The 23,709-nt window shown below is 43.0% G+C and overlaps 1 protein-coding gene across 2 annotated transcripts in view; it reads left to right on the top strand.

The window, feature by feature from the left end:
* Positions 1 to 23,709, top strand: part of MTHFD1L (methylenetetrahydrofolate dehydrogenase (NADP+ dependent) 1 like) — a 173,663-nt gene that overhangs the window by 55,211 nt on the left and 94,743 nt on the right. For both annotated transcript variants that reach the window (XM_077776038.1, XM_077776037.1), the window contains exons 18-19: positions 563 to 631; positions 5,989 to 6,100. In XM_077776038.1, the coding sequence (XP_077632164.1) occupies positions 563 to 631; positions 5,989 to 6,100 (181 nt within the window). The remainder of the gene's footprint in view (positions 1 to 562; positions 632 to 5,988; positions 6,101 to 23,709) is intronic.

Raw genomic sequence — 23,709 nt, 5'->3', positions numbered from 1 at the left:
TGTTCCGGGCAGACAGACAGCACGAGAGAGGAGAATGAGAAACCTTTCAAATGCAGGTTTTCGAGTGCCTTCTGTGTCCGCGGGATGAAGCATTGGGAGGCCAGTGTTTCTCGGTGGCTTTTTCACAAAGGCGTGCTTTATTTAGGATGTTTAGCCTCATTTTCATACTTTACCTGATTTCTTCAGGCAAGAGTATAATCTCTGATGATGAAAAAATAATGTGGGTCATTGCCAGAGGACACTTGTAGGCAGACCGAGCGATCTGCTCTATGGCAGGCCTCTTAAACACCATCAAGGAAGGGTTTTCTAAAAAAAAAATAAAATAAAAGGCAGGAACTTCTACTACTCCATCACTTCCCGTCTTAGAATGGTGACATGCATCAGATGGGGGAGAGAATCAGCCTCCAGAGCCGAGGTACCGGTAGCTCCGAGGTGACAGCAGCCTGTGGGAATGCCCGCCTATGAGGCAGGCTGGTGAGAAATGGCCACGACATTCACCTTTATCTGGATGAACTCTTGTCAATCAACTAAAGCAGGTTTTCTTTCCTCCTTTCTCCTTTAGGGCGTCACAGGCGCATTGACGGTTCTGATGAAAGACGCAATAAAACCAAATCTGATGCAGACCCTAGAAGTAAGTGATTTTATTTATATAGAAATTGTCGACAGTGTTTGCATTCATTGGATTCTGTGTGCATCGCCACACAACGTGAGAATTTCCAGCCAATGGGAGCCTACACGGAGCATCAGCAGAAATCCTGGGTCATCCCCCCAAAAAGTTAAAAGTATATTTATAGATTCTTTCCTTAGGTAATGCAGTAGTAATTGACCAGAATGGAAACTTAAAAAACTCCATATTTAATACCTCTGTAAGTTACGTAGCCATGTTTACATGATGTTTTCTCTTTTGCCTTTTTTGACTTAGCTTTTCATAATCCATTAAGTTTGGGGTCTTGGGGGTTTTTTTTCCCCAAACAAAACACGCAGCATATGGCAAGAAATGGTCACCAGGAAGGTATGCTGTACCCCCAGTTTCATAAGCTTTGCCCTGCTCTTGGTTTCATTTTGTCATCAAAATATCTCGATTTCAGTCTGGTTTTCTGGTCACTTGAGGGAGGCGGAGGCAACCAGAAGAGAAGTAAGGGGCAAGACAAACAACATCCACCCATTTATTCATTCATTCAGCGGACGGAACGCTCATTCTGAGTGTGCCCGCTGCCCTTTACTGCTTGTGACCTTGGGCAAGCCTCTGTTCTCACCCATGTGAAATGGTGATGGTACTGAGGACAGATTTAGTGGGGTTGTTATGAAGGTTCAATATTAATTTAACACACGACACAGGCAGGCCTTTGAGCAGCTGCTCAGGACAACAAAGTCCCTGCCTTCTTGGAGCTGGTGCCTTCATCAGGGAGACGGGTGGCAGAGAAGGCGCAGATACGTGTCAGCTGCTGGCAAAGACTGAAGGAGAAAAATCAGAGGGGCTGAGGGAGCAGAGAGCGATGTGGCGTGTGTGTCTGGTGAGCAGAGGTGGAACAAAGCAAGAGACTGAGCTGTGTGTGAGGAACGGCTTTGCGGGCGAAGGGTGACAGTTAGTGCAGAAGCCCTTGGGCAGCAATTTGCTCTGCAGTCTCGGGCTCCAGCCGAGAGCAGGGATCCAGACACAAGACGGCAGGTGGATGGTGGAACCACACGGAGCTGGAAGGGTGCCGGGAGGGCGCGGCGCCAAGCCGGGGGCGGGGGAGCGTGAGCACCTTTGCGTGGGGTCTCTGCCTCCCCCGGCGTGAGCCCCTTCTCTCTCCGGTCACGCCATCAGCGTGCAAGCGTGTCTGAGCTGAGCCATCTTAACATGAATCCCGTCCGTGCTGCAGACCTGTGAGCCGGTGTCCACACCCGGCCACTCCCTGCTTTCCCTGCCCCCCGTCACGGTTGGACGTTAGTGTCTGTGACCAGGGTCTCCTCGGCTTTGTGACCTGCCTCTGTTCTCAGTCACTTCAGCCCGACCTCAGCTTCCACCTGCCCTGATTGCTGTCGCCAAGGTCACCAGCCCCTCCGTGCCACCAAGCGTTCGTTTCTCTGTCCCCATCTGTGTGGCCTCTTTGCGAGGTCTGGCACAGGTATTGTTTCTTCCTTCTGGAACACTTGGTTCTTCTGACTTCTGCCCCGGGACCTCCTTCTGGACTCACCTCCGTCCCCTTTGCTGGCCGGTCCCCAGCTCAGCTTCTGCGCGTTGGCGGGTGTGAGCCCTCACTTCCCCGTCTGCGCCTTCCCCCACCGTCAGCCACGTGTTGCCCCCCAGACTCTTGTTCAGAATCTCCTGACCTCAGAATTTCAGAGTCGTAAGTGGACCTGCCAAGAGCCATTGTGTATCAAACTTAGTTATAAAATAGGGTCTTTGATTTTAAACCTAGTGGTTGGTTCCAGCCAGTGTCCTAGGAATCCACCTGGAGCCTGTCTCCCTCCCCGAGGCCGTCTCCATCCCTGCGGAGACTTCCTCGGTGGTGTGTGCCCCGCTGCCCACCTGGCCTCACGGCCTCCACTCGCCCTTCCAGAGCTTTCTCTGCTCAGCCATCAGAGAGCCCGGAACCGGGATCAGGTCCTGCTGCTCTCCTGCCCAGAGCCCTGGGTGCTGTACCCTGGTCCTCCCTCTGGTCGGAAACCCTGCAGGCTCTGGGCCGTCCCTGTCTCTTCCCCCGTCCCCTCTCTCCCTGCCCGGACACCCCTCGCAGACACCCCGATTTCCCATGCCTGGCTCCCTCCTCTACTTTAGGCCTCATGTCCTTTATTTATTTATTTTTTTCTTTCCAAGATTTTGTTTACATTCAACTTAGTTAACATACCGCGTAGCCTTGGCTTCAGGAGGAGAACCCAGTGATTCATCTCTTACATAGAACACCCGGTGCTCATCCCAACAGGTGCCCCCCTTAATGCCCCTCACCCACCTAGCCCATCCCCCCTCCCACCTCGCCTCTGGCACCCCTGTTTGTTCTCTGTATTTAAGAGTCTCTTCTGGTTTGCCTTCCTCGGTTTTTATCTTATTTTTTCCCCATCCCCTATATTATGTGTTGTGTTTCTTAAATTCCACATATGAGTGAAATCATGTGTCCAACCCAGCCCCCGTCACCGTGTCCCGTCACTGTCGTCATTCTCTGCATGTCTGGGAGTATCACCCCCATGAGTTCCCTACTTTTTTGTCTGCTCATCCACCAGAATGAGAGAAGGACCCTTTCCACCTTGTTCACCACTGGATTGTAGGTCCTAGAAAGTGCCTTGCATGTGTGAGGTGCTCAGCAAATGTTTGTTGAATAATTAAGTGAATACTTCTTAATTTTTACTATGTTGTTCCTAAAAATACGTATTTGTTTAATACACAACTGAGTGAATGAGAAAAAAACTTAGAAAAAGATGTGATAGTGCTTCCTCATAACACTTCCCCCCCCAAAACTGAAGATAATGTTATCATCATCATTTGGGATAATCAGATTATTGTTGTTGTTTTTTTAAAAATTTTTAATGTTTAATTTACTTTTGTGAGAGACAGACGGAGCATGAGTAGGGGAGGGGCAGAGAGAGAGAGAGACACAGAATCAGAAGCAGGCTCCAGGCTCTGAGCTGTCAGCACAGAGCCCAACGAGGGGCTCGAACCCATGAACCATGAGATCATGACCTGAGCTGAAGTCAGACGCTCAATCGACTGAGCCACCCAGGCACCCCCAGATTCTTGTTTTAAATAATGAGTCAGTGGGGTGGGCTGTTCCCAAAGGATTCTTGTACTTATGTTTGTGTCCATTGTTCATTTAAGACTAGATCATTTGTCATTACGTTAACAGACGAGGGGCATAGTTTTTAAAGTAAACATTCAGTTTAAATATCTGCATTTATGAACTCTGCTATGTGGGTCCTAACCATTCCCGATGCACCTGGCTAAGGAGTGGCGTTAGGAGCCTAAATCAGCCACTAATGTAAAAATCATTGATCACTATACAGATTGTGCTTTAGTGCTCATGTTTGAATAGCCTTGACTGTTGGTCTCGTAGCAGGTCATCAAGGGTTAACTTACTACTGGTTGCCAGGAGACCCGTATTCTCAGTCCTGGCTCATATTACAATCTCCTGGAAAGATTTAAAGATACAAATCCTAGGCTCCACCCAGACCGAGTGAACCAGACGTCAGGGAGGTAGGGCCTGGGTATCCCAGGTGATTCTCAGGTAAAGTCAGAGTAAGAACTTCCCCGCAGAAGACTTTAAGAAGACAGAAATGGAAAGGCCTTAACGTTTGACCCTGGGTTAGCCATATATGTGTCCACGTGCTGTCCAATATGGTAGCCTTTGGCGACATGTGATTATTGATCCAAATTACTTTAAATTGAATACAATTTAAAATTTGGTTCAGCAGTTATAAGAGCTACGTTTCTATTTATATATTTACTAAAAAATTTTGGTGGAGGGGGCACCTAAGTGATTCCATTGGTAAGCGACCAACTTCGGCTCAGGTCATGATCTCACAGTTCGTGGGTTTGAGCCCCTCATTGGGCTGACAGCTGACAGCTCATAGTCCGGAGCCTGCTTCAGATTCTGTGTCTCCCTCTCTCTCTCTCCCTGCCTCTCCTCCACTCGCACTTGGTCTCTCTCTCTCTCTCTCTCTCTCAAAAATGAATAAACACTGAAAAAAGTAAATAAATAAAAGGTCTATCTGGACAGAAATGAGAAATTATAGGTAGCTGTACAGATCTGGACACTAAACACGCACGTATCTATAGGCACCTATGCTTGGGTTTCATTTTCCCAACTTTATTTTTACAGACGTTTGTCTGACCTCACGGGGACCCTGTCATTGTCCCTCCTGAGGATTTTGGGAAGAAAAGTAAATAGCTCACAGAGTGGCTTTGATAAACCCTCCTCTTTTTCATCCTCAGAGGTGACTTTTCTTTCACTGCCTTTCTTCCTGCTTTTGTTCAGCTTTCTCCTCTGAAATATGTTCCGCCAGCAGCCCANCCCCCCACCCCCACCCCACATCACTGCCTGTCTTCCCTCCTGTCACTAAAAGGGCAGCCTGTATTTTCACAGGTGGAGCCATGGCCTCAGACACACAGACCCCGGTGGCCCCGGCTGGGCTCGAAATAAAACCTGAACATTTTAGTGCATGTGGATAAATTCCTTTAGATGGGGCTACAGTCTGTTCTTACTGATAAAGGAAAAGGATAGACATGGCATTTAAAGTGAATGTGTTGACAAATTTTCTTTACCAACTTAAATCTAAAGGTTTTGATAATTCCCTTATATTGGGTTTTTTTTTTTGCCTGTTTAGTAACAATTGCTCTAGCATTTGACCAAGAGTGAACATTTTCCTTGCTTTTACTGTCTTAATAGTTACAGATTTTTAACATATAAACCAGTTAAGCAATGAGAAAGACTTAAAAAGAATTTTTGGAAATCAGATGAACAGATTTATTATGTGAATATAAAAATGGGCTATAATTATTTTAAGTGTTATGTTCTAGTCCTGCCCTACCATACAATTCATTAATTGTATTGATTTTTTTTTTTTTGCTTTCCTTAGATTTTTCTAGAAGTGACTAATTTCTTCATGAAGAAAAAAATACATTTAAATAAGCCTCTTAGACCATCAGGGTTTAATTCTATTCTTTTAAAGAATATAATGCCAAATACTGTGAAGGGAGGTAAATAGCTTACTTCATGGTCAGTGAGGCAGCTGAGTGCTTTTACAAAGTTATAGTAGAAAATCAATTCCTACAGCTTTTCTCCCTAGTTCAGCATTAAATGTAGGATGACACTGTGGTAGAACGTACCAAGAATTTGGTCCCTTGGGAGAGTCAGGGTGTTTTTGTTTTCTTTGAGAGAATCTGTACATCGAATATGCAGTATTAATAAAAGCAGAATGGATTCGGTGATTCTCTAAATACCAAGACTCACCATCTTGGGTCATTCCTCCCTTTGTCTTTTGGGGTTTTAATTTGTTCTTTACCTTTCGTAGGGAACCCCTGTGTTTGTGCACGCTGGCCCCTTTGCCAACATCGCCCACGGAAACTCCTCCGTGTTGGCTGATAAAATTGCACTGAAACTGGTTGGTGAAGAAGGATTTGTAGGTAAGTCATTTCTTTCACGTTTTGTTGTTTTGGAATATGGAAGAGATCTCAAAGTTGGTGGCTGAAAAGAGTGGTATCCATTCTGACCTGAAATGTGTTCTTTCAGACTTGCTGTTCATAGCCAGCCTCTGTACCGGAAACGCCCCGCGGTCTGGTCTGTACTAGGGAAATGATATTGCTATTGAACCATAGATTCTGACAGATTTGAATATAAGCTCTGACACTTGGCTGGCAGAGTGATCTTCTAATGACCCTCTGAGCCTGTTTTCTCCTCTGTTAAGCGGTGATTACAGCACTGTTTCAAGCCTCATAGAGATTGTGAAAACCAAATGAGATTATTTATTCATTCAGACAATGTTTATTGAGAACCTAGAGTGCACAGGGCATGTTACTCAGAGACTGGAAATCACGGTGAGCAAGAGACCCAGCCCTGCGTTCGTGGAGCATAGGCATGGAGTGTAATCCTGTATGTGATTAACGGAAGCGCTCACCAAATGTTGGCTGTCGTTAGCAGTAGAAATCAATTTGCTATTCTTCGATCGGAGTATTTGTCTGTGTCTAATGGGGGGGAGATTCCCACCCCTTAGACCTGGAAGATTTCATTGGTAGGACTTCACACTCTGTGCTGCTGCCAAGCTCTCCTCTGTGGTATCCGCTTCTTTTTGGTTTTAATTGGCTACGCCAAGAGGGGGTGACTGCCGTCGACTTCGCCCGGTCCCACCCATGAAGTTACAACAACAAAAGACAAACGGCTAACACAGATTCTTGGTATAACACCGTAATTTGGCATCAGACTACACTGCCGAGAGGTGGTTTCCACTCCTCACATTAGTGCCGATAATTATCAAGTCTTGCAGTAAACGGCTTTCACACTCATCATGAGCCTCGTATCAAACTCGGAAGTCAATTACTTTACTAGAAAAGATTCTGCCCTGCACGGTTCTGCTCAGCCATTATAAAGTTCATTCAGGGTTATTGAGACTGTTTTTAAGAATTCCCTGTAGACGTGCAGTCGGGATCAAATGAGAATTTATGTAGTTCATTCCTCAAGGTCTGAATTATACAGCCCTTGTGTACTTTGCTGCTTGGGTACCAATTCCACTAGCTTAGTCTACTTGGATAGACGTGTGGTCTAAATGGATTTGTTCCATTGATCACAGCATAATTTTAGAGCTAATGGACCAGGAGTCTGCAGAAGGGCAGGCACTGAAAAGCGGGCGCTTATGTGAAGTTGTGGCTCTAATGCACCAAATCCACAAATAAAAGAGCTTCTAGAAGAAGGCACTCTATTTTGTGCTGACAGAGCTCTCTGCCTCTGGACCAATCTTTACTTTGTCCACATATATTTATAGAATATGTGTTATCGTGGCAAAACATCTTTAAAGATAAATGCTGATGGTGTATGCAAAACATAGTAGCTTTCTCTGTGACCTTGGGCAAACCATTAACCTCTCTGGGAGTGTCCCTTGTAGTAGACATTCTCATGTGAAAAATGAGCAACTGGACCAGATGAGGAAATGTGTGTGGATGGGCAGCCACGACTCTGAAATAGAAGCTGTGGGATCATAACCCTAACTGGTAGTGTGACCTGAGTCAAGTTACTTAATTTCTCTGGGTTCAACTTCCTCTTTTGATAATAGAATATCTCGCAGTATTTTAATGAGTAGTGTCAAACGAGGAACTGCTGTGTAAACCATGGAGAACCAGTGAAATGTCAGTGATTTTGCTAATGATTTCTATGATCTCTTGGAGTCTAAGGGGCTGTCGGGTGTGGGGAGAAGTCAGTGCCAGCAATCTGTCCATTGCCAGATGGTTCAGAGGACTGGCTTGAGAGTCAGTATCTGGCTCCTTTCAAGTTGTGTCAGTTTAGGCAACTTAACCCTTCTTAGTCTCAGTTTCCTTATCTGTAGCCGAGGGCTCTATAGAAGATTTGCTTCACAGGTTTGAAATCAGGTTTAAATGAGACTGCACGTTAAGCCCTCGCACAGCACCTAACACAGGGTAAGACTCGATCATTCTTAGCCAGTCGTGATTATCCTCTCCATTGCTGATACATGACCAATAAAGGTTAACTGTCCCTTTTTTATTCCGTTTCTTTTTTCCCTTTGGTTAGTGAGTTTTTTTTTAACTGTGGGAGAATAACATCTAATGTAAAATTTATCAGTTTAGCCATGACTAAGGGTACTGCTCAGTAGTCAAATGCTTTCATGTTAGTATAGAGCCATCATCACCATCTGCCTGAAGGATTCTTCATCTTGTGAAACTGAAACTCTAAATAAAAAAATTTTTTTAATAATCCCTCCAATCACTTTCTGTCATAAGAACAGTCTCATTTTAATTACAAAATAAAATGTGTATGTGCAGTCTTATGTAAAACTAAAAAACTCCAAATTTCATTCATATTTAAGCTTCTAAGCTTCTCCTTTCTCTTATGTTGGGCCAGCCTTTGGCTGATAACGGGAAGGGAAAGGTGGCTTCCTCTCTCTCCCCCATCATCTTGCACTTGGTCTCGCCCCCCTCCCGGGGTTGAAGCTTTGACATTCGGGTACCCATCCAGTCTCTTCCAGCAGAAGATCCTCACTCTTGGCAGAAACCCTCCAGGCATTGTCCCTTTTAGACAGTCCCACTGCGAATTCAATACCTGATCTCCAGCCATTACAGACCTTCAGCCTGTGTTCTTACCATTGGTGGGACAGTTACACCTCTCACCTGAGCCTCTCTTCTGTTGCCAGCGGCCGGTTCCTTTCAGCCTGCAGATTCTATTCATGCCCAGTCTACCACTGTGCGCCTCTGAGGCAGAGACACCATGAGCCTTTCCGGTCCTGCTTCTACAGCGTCACTCTCTAGCTCTACATCCTTTCCGCCCGGAGAGTGGGGAGCGGGACTCTGCACACACTGATAATTTTCTTTGAAGAAATCCTTTCCCGGCTTCTAACTTTGAAACTTCCAGGTAGCTCTTGGGCTAAAGGATGAAGAATCTGTTTTCAAGCAATGTCTTTGCAAACCTGCTAGGCTTAGCATCCGCCTTTAGCAAGAGAGCAGCAGACGCTGTTTGGGGGCTTCAAACAAAAGGGAAACTTAAAGAGCCCCATTGTAACATCCTCCCAAGGAAGATAAATGCAGGAGACCTAGGTTTATCTGAGGCCTGTGGGGAAATATGTGCCCTTAGAAAAGTCATTGTTTATAGAAGCCTGTCTCTCTTAAGATATAAGACGGCCACACCTACAAGAAGATTGATAATTTAGATTACATTTAAAAATAAATTGTGGGGGCGCCTGGGTGGCTCAGTCAGTTAAGTGTCTGACTTTGGCTCAGGTCATGATCTCACAGTCTGAGTTCGCCCTTCTCGTCAGGCTCTGTGCTGACAGCTCAGAGCCTGGAGCCTGGTTCGGATTCTGTGTCTCCCTCTATACCTCCCCCGCTTTCACTCTGTCTCTCTCTCTCAGACATAAACAAACATTAAAAGAAAAATTTTTAATAAGATAAAAATAAATTGTGCATGATAAAAGATATAAGATTTAAAAAACAAGAGACAGAATATGAGCAAACAGAATATGGCCAAGGTAATAGACACATGACTAACGATCGGAATATATATAAACCAGCAAGGATTATAGATTGATTTTTAAGCAAGTAATCCAGTAGAAAAATGGGCAAAGGATTTGTAAGGGTAATTCACAAAAAAAGAGCAATCTGACATAATTTCTGGGTCACACTGAAAATGGGCAAATGATCTGGAAATTTCAGTTCTGTGTAATACCCTGGGGAAAAAGTAACTGAAGATTTATTTAAGTCCTTTGAAGTAAGTTACTTGAGCACACATTCACTGAGCTCCTGCTATACGTCAAGTAATATATGGTAGAAGCTTGGAATCAGATACGTAAGCCATGTTTCTTAGCCTCCAGGAATTTACAGTGGTGTGAGAGATAAGCCCATAAACAGAATCTCAGTGGTAAGTACAATGCATTTAGGAGATTAAGTATCATATTGATGAATGAAAGACCTTAAGGCATGATGGGCATCTCTTAAAATTTTTTCCACAATGCAGCTTTCCTGAAGTACCTTTAAGTCTAATTTTTTGCTGTGTCCCAACAAACACAGAGAGGGAATTATTTTGTCAACTCTGCAATAACTAGTCCAAGATAATGGAATCAATATTCCGTTTAGACTTAAAACCAAGTGAAGTTTATTTAGTTACAGTTGGCTCTCGAACAAGTTGGAGGTTGGGGCACTGACCCTCACCCTGTGTAGTTGAAAATCCCCATATACCTTTTGACTCCCCAAAACTTAAGTCTAAGAGCCAACAGTTGACTAGAGCCCAAACAATAACATAGTCAACTAACACATATTTTATATATTATACATATCATATGCTGTAACCTTACAGTGAGGCAAGCTAGATAAAAGAAAATAGTATTAAGAAAATCATAAGGGAAGAAAACACATTTATAGCACTGCAGATACTGAAAAGAAAATCTGTATGGAAATGGGCCTTCCCCAAACCCCCGATTTTCACCAGGCAACTGCAATTGCACGAATTTGTCAGACTTGACCAAAATAGTCCATGAGAGTTTGGGGGAACATGCTGTGGTCCCCGTGATCGCTGTTTCTATTTCTCCTTTAGCCAGTAGTCCTCATGGGAGTCCTCTTAACCTCCATTCATTGGTGTAAAAGCAAACATTTCTTTGGCATCAAATCCTAATCATGTGTTATTTTTTTAAAAAGAAGAAAGAAAAAGAAAACAACACTGAGTTCCTGGGCTTTAATAAATTATCTCATTTTTAAACTATTTGTAAGGATTTCAAACTTACACATGATCCGTGGTGTTTTAAATTTGCTTTCTGTTTTCTTAATTTGGTTTTGATTCTCATTTCGAATGAATACCTTTCCTTCATGCTGGAATTCAGCATATGCTTGTCTGTCTTTATAGCTAGGAGTTCTTAACTGGCAGTTAACAGCCACCCCAACCATAATTAAATACAGAATTATATACATAAATGTATGTAATTTTTTAAGTTTATATATTTTGAGGGAGAGAGAGAGAGAGCGGGGCAGGAGTAGGGAGAATCCCAGGCAGGCTCCGCACTGTCAGCACAGAGCCCAATGTGGGGGCTTGATCTCACCAACCATGAGGTCATGACCTGAGCCAAAATCAAGAGTTGGCCACTTAACTGACTGAGCCATCCAGGTGCCCCTGTATTTTTTTTCCCCAACAGAAGGGCTCCCCGATTCTCACTTTATCTTCAAATGTCCCCAGGACCCAAAAAATATAAAGACCCAGGGTCTTTTCTCAGCTTAATGGATGCTGTGTGCCATTTTGCCATATTTACTTAGTAACAATCTATATAAAGCTTTAGTGGCTTTTGAAGTTCTATCCACGTTTGAAATTTAGCTCCCTTTTCCAAAATGCTGGGCAAGAAATTGCCTAAATTGACTGTGAGTCTTCTTGCCTTTTGTAGAATATTACACAGACTGAGAGTGAGTTCTCCACATGCTGCCTGGGTACATAAACATGAACAGATAGTACAGCAGAAGAGAACGTTAGACCAAATGCCCAATTAACAATTCATGCACTGAGCTTTGCCCTGAACATTTCATGATTAGGGCTTAGAGTTCAGAATAAATAACCATTATCATTCCAAGACAAATCGAGGAAGATTGGGAAACAAAGCCTTATTAATATGATCATTACAAACACTGCAATTCTCTGAGCCGTCACCGAGCTCCAGACCAGCCGCCATATGCATTCCCTCCGAGGCTGGAAACCGTTCTGTGCGGTAGGTGCTGCTGTCTTGTTTTACAGAGGACACAACTGAAGCCTACAGCGATTACAAACCATGTCCTCTGTCTTTCAGCCACTCTGTGTTGGAGGATACAGCCTCAGGGCACCCTTGCACCAAAGCCTATGCTGATGATCACTTGACTCCTCCATCTACAGTGGTTTTCTCATTTCTCTTTGCCTGTTCCCATCCTCCCCCATGAAAAAATACCAAGTTTCAGATGACCTTCCTACAGTGGATGAGTACCATCTAAAATCATACCACTAGGGGCGCCTGNAAGGCAATGGTGGTGAGATGCTTCTGGGTTTTCTTTCTTTTTTTATTATTATTATTTTTAATTTAATTCCAGTGTAGGTTTTTTTCTCTTTGTCTCCTTACTGCTTGAAAAAATGTCTTCTTACTAATAAATGTTATCTTGTTGAGTTACATCTTCTTGCTGCTCCTCGTCCTTGTCGAGTGCCCTTCTGCAGACCGTTTAAATCTTGCTCCTTCGGCTTCAGGAACCCCGACTGGCAGTGGCCCCCAGTCACCAGCTTAGTGTCTGTTTCCGTTTTTATTGCCATCAAAATTTAAATGCCCTTTCATTTTGGTCGAAGGGAACCAGACCAAACTAAACATTCTGATAGCTTCACCCACCCTTTAAAAAAATCTGATGTCAAGTAGTCCTCCAGCTTTCTAAGCTGGGATTCTCCCAGACCTCACCCTGTTTACATTATTTAGAAACAGATCTCATCCAAGGCTCTATTTTTGTTAGGATACTTCCAACTTTTTTCTCTAGTGATTGCATCCGTAATTAAATCAAGGACAAGAAGTGCCGGAGGTGTCGGTCACACGATAACCTTCGGGGAAACTACTGATCACCAGTGCTGTTCTTTAACCCCGCTGTTCAGGAAGCCCAGGAAGAGAAGGTGGTTTTCACTGTCCCTGGAGGTCTCATTTCTCTAATGTACCTTGAGACCTAATTTCCTTCTCCCTTGCTCTCAGTACTGCTCTTTATTCCACCACCTTTTTCTTCCCATGCTTTTGTGTAAAGACACCCTCCCTTCTTTCACCAGCCGTTCCTCTGCTCTCAAAAAAATAAGTGGGGGAAAAAATGAAATATTCTGAGTATCCAGTATCCAGGAATGTATGCTGATTAGTATAAGAAACGCCTGTGTTCCCATCACTCACTCAGCTGTGTCAGAACCATAACCTGTAGTGCCATGTGTGCTTTAGTTTTTTTCTTTTTTTTTAAATGAAACATTAGACACAGAGTTGAGGTCTATATGAATGCCTCCCTAATCTCATTCCCTTTTCCACTTTTCTAGAGGAAGCCACTATCCCAATTTAGGGATTATCATTTCCAGGAACGGTTTATGCTTTTATTACAGAAGTGTATCCACAAAAGATCTACAACAGAGATTCTCGGACATTCTCTTTTCATGTCGTGTCACAGCAACTATTTCCTAAGGCATGTCAGGCCAAGAGAAATACCTAACACTTGCATTCATTAAGTAGTTAGGTCCAAGCAACTTCATGCATATTTATGTCCTGACAACGCAGCAGCTGTCTGGGGGAAAAAAAAGAATACATATAAATTGAAAGAAAAAATATGATTTCATTTTAAAATAGTCACTGTACGGGCACCTGGGTGGCTCCGTCAGTTAAGTGTCTGATTTTTAATGTCAGCTCAGATCATGACCTCACGGTTCATAAGTTTGAGCCCTGCATTAGTATCACACTATCAGCGGGGAGCCTTCTTGGGATTCTCGCCCTCCTCTCTTTCCACCCCTCCCCTGCTCATGCTCTCTCTCTCTCTCTCAAAATAAGTAAATAAACATTTTTAACAAATAGCCACTGTTATTTACTTATTAATGAGATGTGGGTCCTTGTTGAGCACTGAACAACTTCTCATTCCATGGGGTTGGTCCACCCTTCAGAGCTCATTTCCTGTTCCGCATTGGTTTTCACACCATTCTTGCTTTTACTGCAACAACCGCCAAAAATTTGGCTTCCCAAATATATGATGTCATTGAAAGGACTGTGGAGCGTTAAAGTCGAGACCAGGAACTACCTCAGAGTAATCGAACTTGTAGGCTTCAACAGATGTGAAGTGTTACCAAGTTTCCCTCCAAAACTGAAAATATCCCATGTGTCTTCCGAGTTCAGTGTGCAGCCTTGGGTACCTCCGCACATAAACTTGGGAACCACAGATATACAGCATGTGTTTGTAGCATTTTATACATTAATAAATCTTACTGTCTGCATCGTGCTACGGGAGGGAGCAGCAGACTTTTGCTGTGAAGGGCAAGACCACTAATTTAGGCTTTGTGAGTCATAGCATCTCTGCAAATGTTCAAGGACAAAAGCAGCCGTAGAGAAGGCCTGCACGGATAAAGGAAGCTGTATTCCAATTGATTTATTCATGGACCCTGATGTTTGAATTTCATGTAATTTTCACACCGGTAAAATATTTTTCCTCTTTTTCCTCCCCCCAACATTAAAAAAAAAATGTTGTTGAAAAAGTAAAGAAAATAAAAAAGTTGTAGGGCACACAAAGGCAGGAGACGTGCTGTTTTTGTTCAACCTGAACATTTCTGCATTTATCCAAGTAGCCGTGATGAAAGAAGCCGCACGCGCCCCACAGAGCGGTCTTCCTTGCCTGTATACAGCACATGGACTTGTTCATGCTTCCTGCATGGACACTGAGATCCCCTTTGGTGCTCGGTTACAGATAATGCTACCGGAACATTCTCGTTCGAGTCTGAGAATAAGTGCAAAAGTCACAGAGGGTCTATTCCCAGGAGTAGGATGTTAGGGGTTACATTTTCTGAATACGAACACTTTGCCATTATGTGTGACAAATGTCTTCTCCCACACGTGGCTTATCTTTTAAACGTGTTCACTGTACCTTTTCTTTTTCCATCCTTTTTCTTCATGATTTCTGCTTTTGGAATCATAATCTATAAGTCTGTATTGGCTTATCAAATGCTGCCACTTACATGCAGGCCTTTCATCATCTCATAATTTATGTTTGTTTCTGGTGTCCCGTTTCTTGAGTTCTCTGTCTGTGAAACTTTTTCTTCCTCGGTGATTGTTTCAGGTGACATCAGCTCAGTAGATTTAAATCAGTCAGAAGCTCAGCTCCCCTCATCCCAGGCCCTGACATGACCAAGGTCAGTGCAGGTGCTGAGACTTGTATCCAGAGCTGCTTTTTTTTTTTTTTAAACATTTATTTATTTTTGAGAGCGGGAGCAACAGTGTGAGCGGAGGAGGGGCAGAGAGAGAGGGACACAGAATCCAAAGTAGGCTCCGGGCTGTCAGCACAGAACCCGGCGCAAGGCTTGAACTCTCAAACCGAGAGATCATGACCTGAAACAAAGTCAGAAGCTCAACCAANCGGAGACGAGCAGCCTAACAGATGGTTTCTCCGGAACTGCTTATCCACCTTGGACACCAGCACTTTCTGCAAGAAGGGGATCCACACAGTGTCTGTCCCTGACCATTCACCTGCTTATGCTGGACTTCCGTTGGCAGTGGTGATTGACTGTTGGAGAAGTGACCTGTGCTGACCCTGTGTTGTCCAATTCTGAACATTTGTCATCAAAGGTCCCATGAACCTTTGAAAAGGAAGGGTCTAATTTTATGGTCTATTTACTTTTCTGTCCGACAAGATGCTTTGAAGAAAACTATCTTTACTTGCAATACTTTCAGGTTATCTATTTGATCATTATTTGTGTTGGCGATATGTTCTTGAGATATAAACCAAATCCAAATATTTGTGAGATAAGGAAGAAAGAACCTTTACTTGTGAGGATAACAGAAATTTTAGATCTTTATGCTCTAGCTCAGCAGGAAAAGGAGTCCATGCTGATACCTGTTTTCTAGAATTGAGTTGCAGAAGAAAAATACAAAACAAATGAGTATGAAGCAATTATAAAACATTTACCCCTTTCTTACACTAAAATAATTGAAGTTTTTANGTCTCTCATGGTTTGCCTCTCTCCCTTTCCCCCACCATTTCCGCCCTTTTTCTCCCCCATGGTCCTCCGTTAAATTCCTCCTAATCCTCCTATACAGGCAAACATAAGATATTTGTCCTTCTCTGCCTGACTTATTTCGCTCAGCATAACCCCCTCAAGGTCCATCCATGTTGCTACACAAGGCCAGATTTCATTGTTTCTCATTGCCATGTAGTATTCCATGGTATAGATAAACCACATCTTCTTGATCCATTCGTCCATTGATGGACATTGAGAGAAGCCTGGTTTCTATTTGTTTTTCTCAGTGGTTCATTTAGGAGAAGTCATGGCCCTATTTTTCTGCCTTCCCACAAAGTGCCCACTCTCCTGAATTTTGTGCATTAATGTTCAGCCTTTTCCATTATTATTGCTGCCAACTTACATATATTCTTTTGCGCATGTCAAATATTTCATACATTTTTTTTCCAAACCTTAGAAACAGGATTTATTGATTGACAGTCATTGCATTTTACAGGCTGATCTTGCAAAGCGGTGGTGGAATTCAGTTAGGGCACTATTAAGTTACGCTAACATTTTTTTTCCAATAACTGTTTATCAGTTGTTTTCTGTTATATGCACTGAAAATCAAGATAATGGAGAGGATTTGCCTCAGAGCAGCCAAATAGACTCAACTGCAGGCTCCAGCTGCCTCAGTTTGTTCGTTTGCATGTTTGTTTTCATTTTTAGGTATAACTGACAAGCGGTGTTATATGAGGTTCAGGTGTGCAATATAATTGCTTCAATAGTTCTGTACGCTGCTCCGTGCCCATCATGATTCATGTGGTCTCAATCCCCGTCCCCTGTTTTCATCCCCCCCCACTTCCCTATGGCCACCACCACCAGCTCTCCATGTTTAAGAGTCTGGGTTTTGTTGTTGTTTCTTTTTTTTTTCTTTGTTCATTTTGTTTCTTAAATTCTACTAATGAGTGAAATCATATGGTATTTGTCTTTCTCTGACTGACTCATTTCACTTAGCATTATACTCTCTAGCTACAACCATAGTGTGGTAAATGGCACAATTTCCTTCCTTTTTATGGCTGAGTAGTATTCCTGTGTGTGTGTGTGTGTGTGTGTGTGTGTGTGTATGTGCGCGTGCACGTGTGCGCCACATCTTTGTGTTTTTTAAAATATAATTTATTGTCAACTTACATGCAACACCTAGTGCTCATCCCTACAGCTGCCCTCCTCCATGCCCATCCCCCATTTTCCCTCTCCCCCACCTGGTTCCCACCCCCCATCCACCCTCAGTTTGTTCTATGTATTTGAGAGTCTCTTGTATACCACATCTCTGTTCCCATTCGTTTATCGATGGACACTTGAGTTGCTTCCATTATTCTGGCTATTGTAAAAATGCTATAGTAAATTAAGGGTGCATATAGCTTTTTGATGATTACCCAAGGAAAGCCAAAACACTAATCAGCTGCCTAGGTTTGAATGTCCTCTGCTGCGTGCTGGGCGTGTCTTTGGGTAGTTCACCTAACATCCCTAGGTCACAGTTTCTGCAATACCTACTGCATGGGCTGCTCTGTGGATGAAATACAGTAATTCTGGAAACAGTACAGACCCAGACACACACTGAACGGTGGACGTCAGCTATTATTGCCACCAGGGGATGCTAAGGACCTTTAGTTTTATGATCACTCTTCACAAATATAAATGTGTTTTCAAGTGAAGAATAGCTGTGTGAGTACATTTGTTAAAACCCCTATGGGTACCTGGGTGGCTCAGTCCGTTAAGCAGCCGACTTCCGCTCAGGTCTTGATCTCACACTTGGCGAGTTAAAGCCCCACATTGGGCTCTGTGCTGACAGCTCAGAGCCTGGAGCCTGCTTCGGAGTCTGTGTCTCCCTCTGTCTCTCTGCCCCTCCCCCACTCACGTGTGTGCCCTCTCTCTTTCTCGCTTTCTCTCAAAAATAAACATTAAAAAAAAAAAAAAAACGCAACTACTATGAAACCCACAGAGGGATTTGAGTTCTCCCGATGGGCAACACCACTGCCTGTGTCCCTTCCTGTACATCAGCATCCAGGGCCATCCGCAGACGGGAGCTGAGAGACCGAAGGGGATTGGATTGCTTCAGATACCTCCTTCTTAGGGAATCCCTTCTAGAAGGCCTTGTTCGAAGTGCTTTGTGGCTCCCCTGGAGGGAGCTGGGTGCCCCAGAGCGCAATAGATTCAAAGTGCACGATAGCAGCCCAGCCCGACTCCCTGGTCTTGCTTGAGCCTTGCGCGACTCTGGAATGCACCAGAGCCGAGGATACCTAAATGCACAAATTGTTGAGAAACAATGCAGAGAGGCTCCGCAGTGGCGTTAAACATTAAAATTAAAAACATATGGTCTGAAATTCAACTGGCGTATTTATCATCTCAAATCTACTCTGGGTGCCAAAAGGGTTGCTAATCAAAACAGGAGGGATTCGGCTTCTTATTTGGGAAAGACCATCACTGCCAAGGGGAGAGAGGCAAGATGCAAATCATTTTGTGATTTGAAAAAACAAGAGTAGCTAAGCCGTTTAGTAGTTGCTGCCTTTAGCCAGTGTGGAGAATCGATACGGGTCCAGTACTCTTGCGTTCATTTCCCGGTGCGCCGTGCAAGAGTTTCACCTAAGGAAAGTTTAAATATGGTGGGAACCTCCCACATATATGTAATATAAAACCAATAACTTTTGTTTGTTAAAGCAATACCTTAATCAACATCAAAGAATCAGAAACTTTTCATTAGGAAGGAAGGAAATTCAAATTATGTCCAGTATGTTCATACAAAGATAATTCACTTTTTTGCTTTAATGTTTCCCTTCCTCTATGTGGGCTTCTCCTTTTAAAGGATGGTTGTAATCCAGGGCACCTGGGTGGCTTCGTGGGTTAAGCATCTTGAAGTCAGCTCAGGTCACGATCTCGCGGTTCGTGGGTTCAAGCCCTGCTTCAGGTTCTCTGCTATCAGTGTAGAACCTGCTTCAGATTTTCTGTCTCCCTCTCTCTGCCCCTCCTCCGCCTCTCACATGCCCCCCCTTCTCAAAAATAAACATTAAAAAAAATTTAAGACTGGTTGTATTCCTATTGAGATGAGTTACTACTCACTTTTAGCTTTTAGCTCTGTAGACTGTAGATGGAGACCAGAGGTTCAACACGCTTCTGGAAAGAGCCGTTCTCCAAACCATTTCTCCTCTTTCCACCATGCACGTCCCTGCCACCCCCACCGGCCCTGCACAGCCTCTGGACGTGGCTGTCTTGTGCGGACTTCTGCTTCTTTCCCTCTTCTGTTTGGGAATCTGTTCTCTTTCACGCTCTGATGGTCACTTCTCACCCTTCTCCTGCTCGGCGTTGGCCTCCTCAGATGGTACCCCTCTCCTCTAAAGCTCTTTCTGAACGTCAGCCTCTCCTGACTCTCCTCCTGGTGACCGTCTCCTGTACCACGTCTCTGCCAGAGTGTCCCCTCTGTTCACAGCAGGCTGTATCCTTGGTTTCTCTGTAAATAGCGCGTAAATGTCTTCCCAGTTCAGAGAGCTCCGTAGAGGCAGGGATGGGAACAGTCCAGAACTTTTTCATCTCCGAGTATAAGAATTATAAACCTGGGTTTCGGGACAGCCCTGGTTCAAACTCCACCTCTGTCCTTATCAGCTCTGTAACTGAGCAGCTGTGGGGCCCCAGTGCCTTCTTAAACTTTCCACGCACCTTCCTTCTTTTTAAAACAAACTTGACTGACTTACATGTACTACAAACCTCTACATATAATTTCAAAAAACAATGGTAGGTTAGTTTTGATATAAAAGTATTTTATATTAGACAATATGAATTTCAATACGTATTGATTAGAAGAAAGAATTTTTTAAGTTTATTTTTATTTATTTTGATAGAGAGAGAGAGAGAGCAAGGGGCAGAGGGACAGAGAGAGAGGGAGACAGAACACGAAGGCTTTGACAGCCCAGAGTCTGATGTGGGGCTTGAACTTATGAACCCATGAGATCATGACCTGAGCCAAAATCAAGTTAGTTGGACACTTAACCAACTGAGCCACCCAGGCGCCCGTGGGGAAGATTTTGAAAGACGTTTTGAACATTAGGAATGTCTAACCTGACCTTGACTGTTAAGATTTACAAAATGCAAATTTATTTTCAATGAGCTATGTAGCCCATCCCTAGTTGATTTATGTATAGTCTAAATAATGTGCTCGTAATGTAATTCTGCTTACCATCATGAAATGTGAAGTTAATAGACCCTTGCCGAAACATGTTTTTCAGAGATTATGTTATGCAAGTTAACATAAAATGATTTTTAAATGTGATTCAGAGTAAAGTGGAGGTTTGAAATTCACAAAATGCATAGACTATTTTAAGGAGTTTATTAAGATCCAGAGTGCAATGACTTCTGAATTTCCATTTTAGGACTGTTCTCTTACCCCATCTTGGCTGGGAGTCAAATTACCCTTAGCTAATATATAAATTATAGTTTAGAAAATTGTCATTCCATGAAGTTATTTTAAAGTTGTCGCAGTGTTTGGTATAATTACGAGATTATACTGTTCTTAGTCAAAGAAAACAGTAGATTTTTCTTGCAAGAAATGTTAAGAAACGTAATCGTGAAAGGAACAGTCGAGTCTTTTGTGGACCTTTTTACATCTTTTGGGGGGCAGGAAAAGAAACATTGATAATTAGTGCTTTCTAACACCCTCCTTTCTCACCAGCTTCAACCACAAATGTTTTATCCATTAATACTTTGATATAAGAAATACCAATTAAAAACTACCATAGGTTTAAAAGAATTACGGTTGGTTACAAAGTGTTTGAGTATCAAGTTCAAATGAAGCAGTGAAGAAGTAACTTTGAGGATGAAAAGGGCATCTCGATGGAATAGGACCTCATGCAATAGAAGAATTTAAATAGAACTGTAAAATAGGAACTAACGACCAGCCTCATATTAAACAGTAAAGTCCTAAAGACCTATCTGGTAGATTAAGACACATGACATGAGCACGGATCATTGTTCTGGAAGTCCCAGCCAGGGTAATAAAACAGGAACAGGAACAAAATTTTTAAAAATTGAAAAAGTGGGGACTAACATTCTTGTATTTATATGCAGACAATTCTATCTCTAGAAAATTTAAGATATTTATTTTAAACGAAGTTTTGGTTCAATAGCTCCATGCAATGTAAATATGTAAAAGTCAGGAATTTCCCTTCAGATCAACAATAAAAATTGAGAAACTGTAATGCGGGGAAATTTATATGTGTCTCCCAAACAATAAAGTACTTGGGAATAAATGTAACAAGAAATGAGTGTGGAGAAAAAAACACCGATGAAGTTTTACTGGAAGATACAGAGCAAGACCTGTCAGCCGGAGGCAGTCCCATGGTCTTGGTGGCAGTCATCCACTTCAAACAATAAAAATTTCCTGTGTCAAATGAACATGTAAAATTAGCAGGGCATACCACGCTGTACCACCTTAGCTATCCAGTATTGTACTACACTGTATTATATCGTTACCATATAAAGCTATGCAGGACAGTGAGCTTCATAGTTAAATTAATATGTGTCTAGATTCTAAATTAATGTGTCCAGATTCTACAAAAATAAATTCATGCGGATAGGCAAAAAAATTTGAAAGAATAATGATGGATGACTTAGCCCAAGTCTTACTATCAAAACAAGGTAACACTACCAGATTAGTAAAGAGAGACTGGCAAAGGACTGATACCAAAGGAACCCTGTGATAGACTTACTGCGTTACATTTGGAAATTAATAATTTGAAAGGAACCCCGTGATAGACTTACTGCATTACATTTGGAAATTAATAATTTGATAAACAGGACATTCAAATTGACTAATGGATGGATTATTGGTTAAATGATGTTTAGACATGTGGCTATTCTATTTATTTGTTTGAGAGAGAGCACAAGCAAGAGAGAGGGCAGAGAGAAAAAGAGAGAGAGAATTCTAAGCAGGCTCTACACTCAGCACGGAGCCTGACACAGGGCTCAGTCCCACAACCCTGGATCATGACCAAAGTCCAGTCTGCTGAGGCACCCAGACACCCCCAACTGTTAAGTTTAAAGCTCAAACCTCACAGTCCTTTTTCACAATATATTCAGAATAAAGCCAGAGAAAATTTTAGTGTGAAAATTAAAATGTCAAGGAAAAAAAGCAAAACTAGTTTGGTATTATTGGTAGAACATCAAGGCGATTAGGAAGAACTGATTTATATGAAACATGAGAAGATGTTCATGATATGTACGGAAAATAAATGAAGTTACAAAATAATTTTTTTAATTCTCGTTTTTAAAAATTTTGAAATAAATATCTGTACTGTATATGCAATGAAAAAGTACAGAAGATGTGTGTCAGGCTCAGTCAGTGGAGCCTATGACTTTTGATCTTTGGGTCGTGAGTTCACGGACCACGTTGGGTGTAGGATTGCTTTTCAAAAAGTGTAGTCAAATGATTGCTTTTATTTCTCTATGGGAGGTAGGGTCTTCGTGATTTTTACTTTATACTTTGTTTTCCTGGTATTTTTACAACTTTTATAGTTAGGGTATGTTACTTCTGTGATTTTTAAGACAGGAAAAGTTGACTTGGAACATCTGAAGTAATTTGACGGGGAGAGTTTGGGAGAAACGAAAACTCGGCAGCCAGAACGCACAGAATAGCAAATGGACGTAGATGGGAAGTGTTTGTGGATTCGGGGACGGTGTGGCTGGTGTATAAGACATGGAGGGATGAATCTCCTGATTAGACCAAGTCATTTTGGAGGGGACTGAGTGCCAATCTGAAATGTTACACTTTCAATGAATAGTGGAGATAAATTGACAATTTGTAAATAGTGGTTCCAGTAAGAAGCCTGAGAAGGATGGCATTTGAGACAAGCTGTGAAGAGCGGTTAGGATGTAAAATAAAGCAGGACAGAGAGAGCAGACAGGCGGGTATGTGTTCAAGGAATCACCAGTAGCCCAGAGTCATGGCAGAGAAGACAGATTGGAGATTTGTTTTCAATATCCTTTTAAGTCATGGAGAAGAAGTGGTACAGTTTCTAATCTATGAAGGCTTCTGGAATGATATTGGACAGTTATTGTTGCCGGGACTCCCCATGAAGATGGTGTTTCTTTTAACACCCCCCCCACCCCGCCCCTCACGTAAGTCCTTTCACCTTCCTGAGGTGGAGTGGTGAGGGAGGGGGAAGGGCCACAGTCCTGGTCACGGGGCTCCCTCCGTAGGAAGGAACTCCATCAGCAAGTAAAGATGTGGGTGCAGTAAAATCCAGAAGGCTTATTACCTCTGAGTATTTCCACACCACAAGATCTCAGAAATTCAATGCTAAGTGAAGAAGCAGGTTGTGGGATTGTAAATTCAATCTAACACATTCTTGAGACGCAAAACCTGCACTGTATGTTGTCTATGCCTTTGTATGTACAAGTACAAACAGACGAGCTGGGGAAGCACCAGGTTCATAGAATTTCCCTTTGTGGGAGGCAGGAGGGAGCTCAACTGGGGACCAGGCATGGGCGGCCACAGCTTTCCCTGTGCGCTGTTTACCGCTTTCGTAAAAGGAAAATAGGCAATTGTGGCAGAATGTTCATGTTTATTAGTTACGTCGGGAGGGGAGAGACCAGAGAGGAAATGCGGGTCTGTAATTTAGGAGCCAGGCTGAGACCAGAGCCTCAGATTGGCAGTCATCATTAGAATGTGGTCAAGTATTTAGCTTTTCTTAGAGCTAAATCTGGATGTTAACAGTCATGTTCAGAGGGTCGGGGCTTTACATTGCTCTCCAGCGGAAGTGATGGATGAACAGACAAGAGCTGACCCCATCAGGCCAAGGAAGCCAGGTGACGCTTTCTCTGC

The sequence above is a fragment of the Crocuta crocuta genome, unplaced genomic scaffold (assembly GCF_008692635.1).
Source record: "Crocuta crocuta isolate KB4526 unplaced genomic scaffold, BGI_CrCroc_1.0 scaffold25, whole genome shotgun sequence".
Lineage (NCBI taxonomy): Eukaryota > Metazoa > Chordata > Mammalia > Carnivora > Hyaenidae > Crocuta > Crocuta crocuta.
Note: the sequence above shows the minus strand (reverse complement) of the source record. Positions and strands in the feature narration are given on the sequence as shown.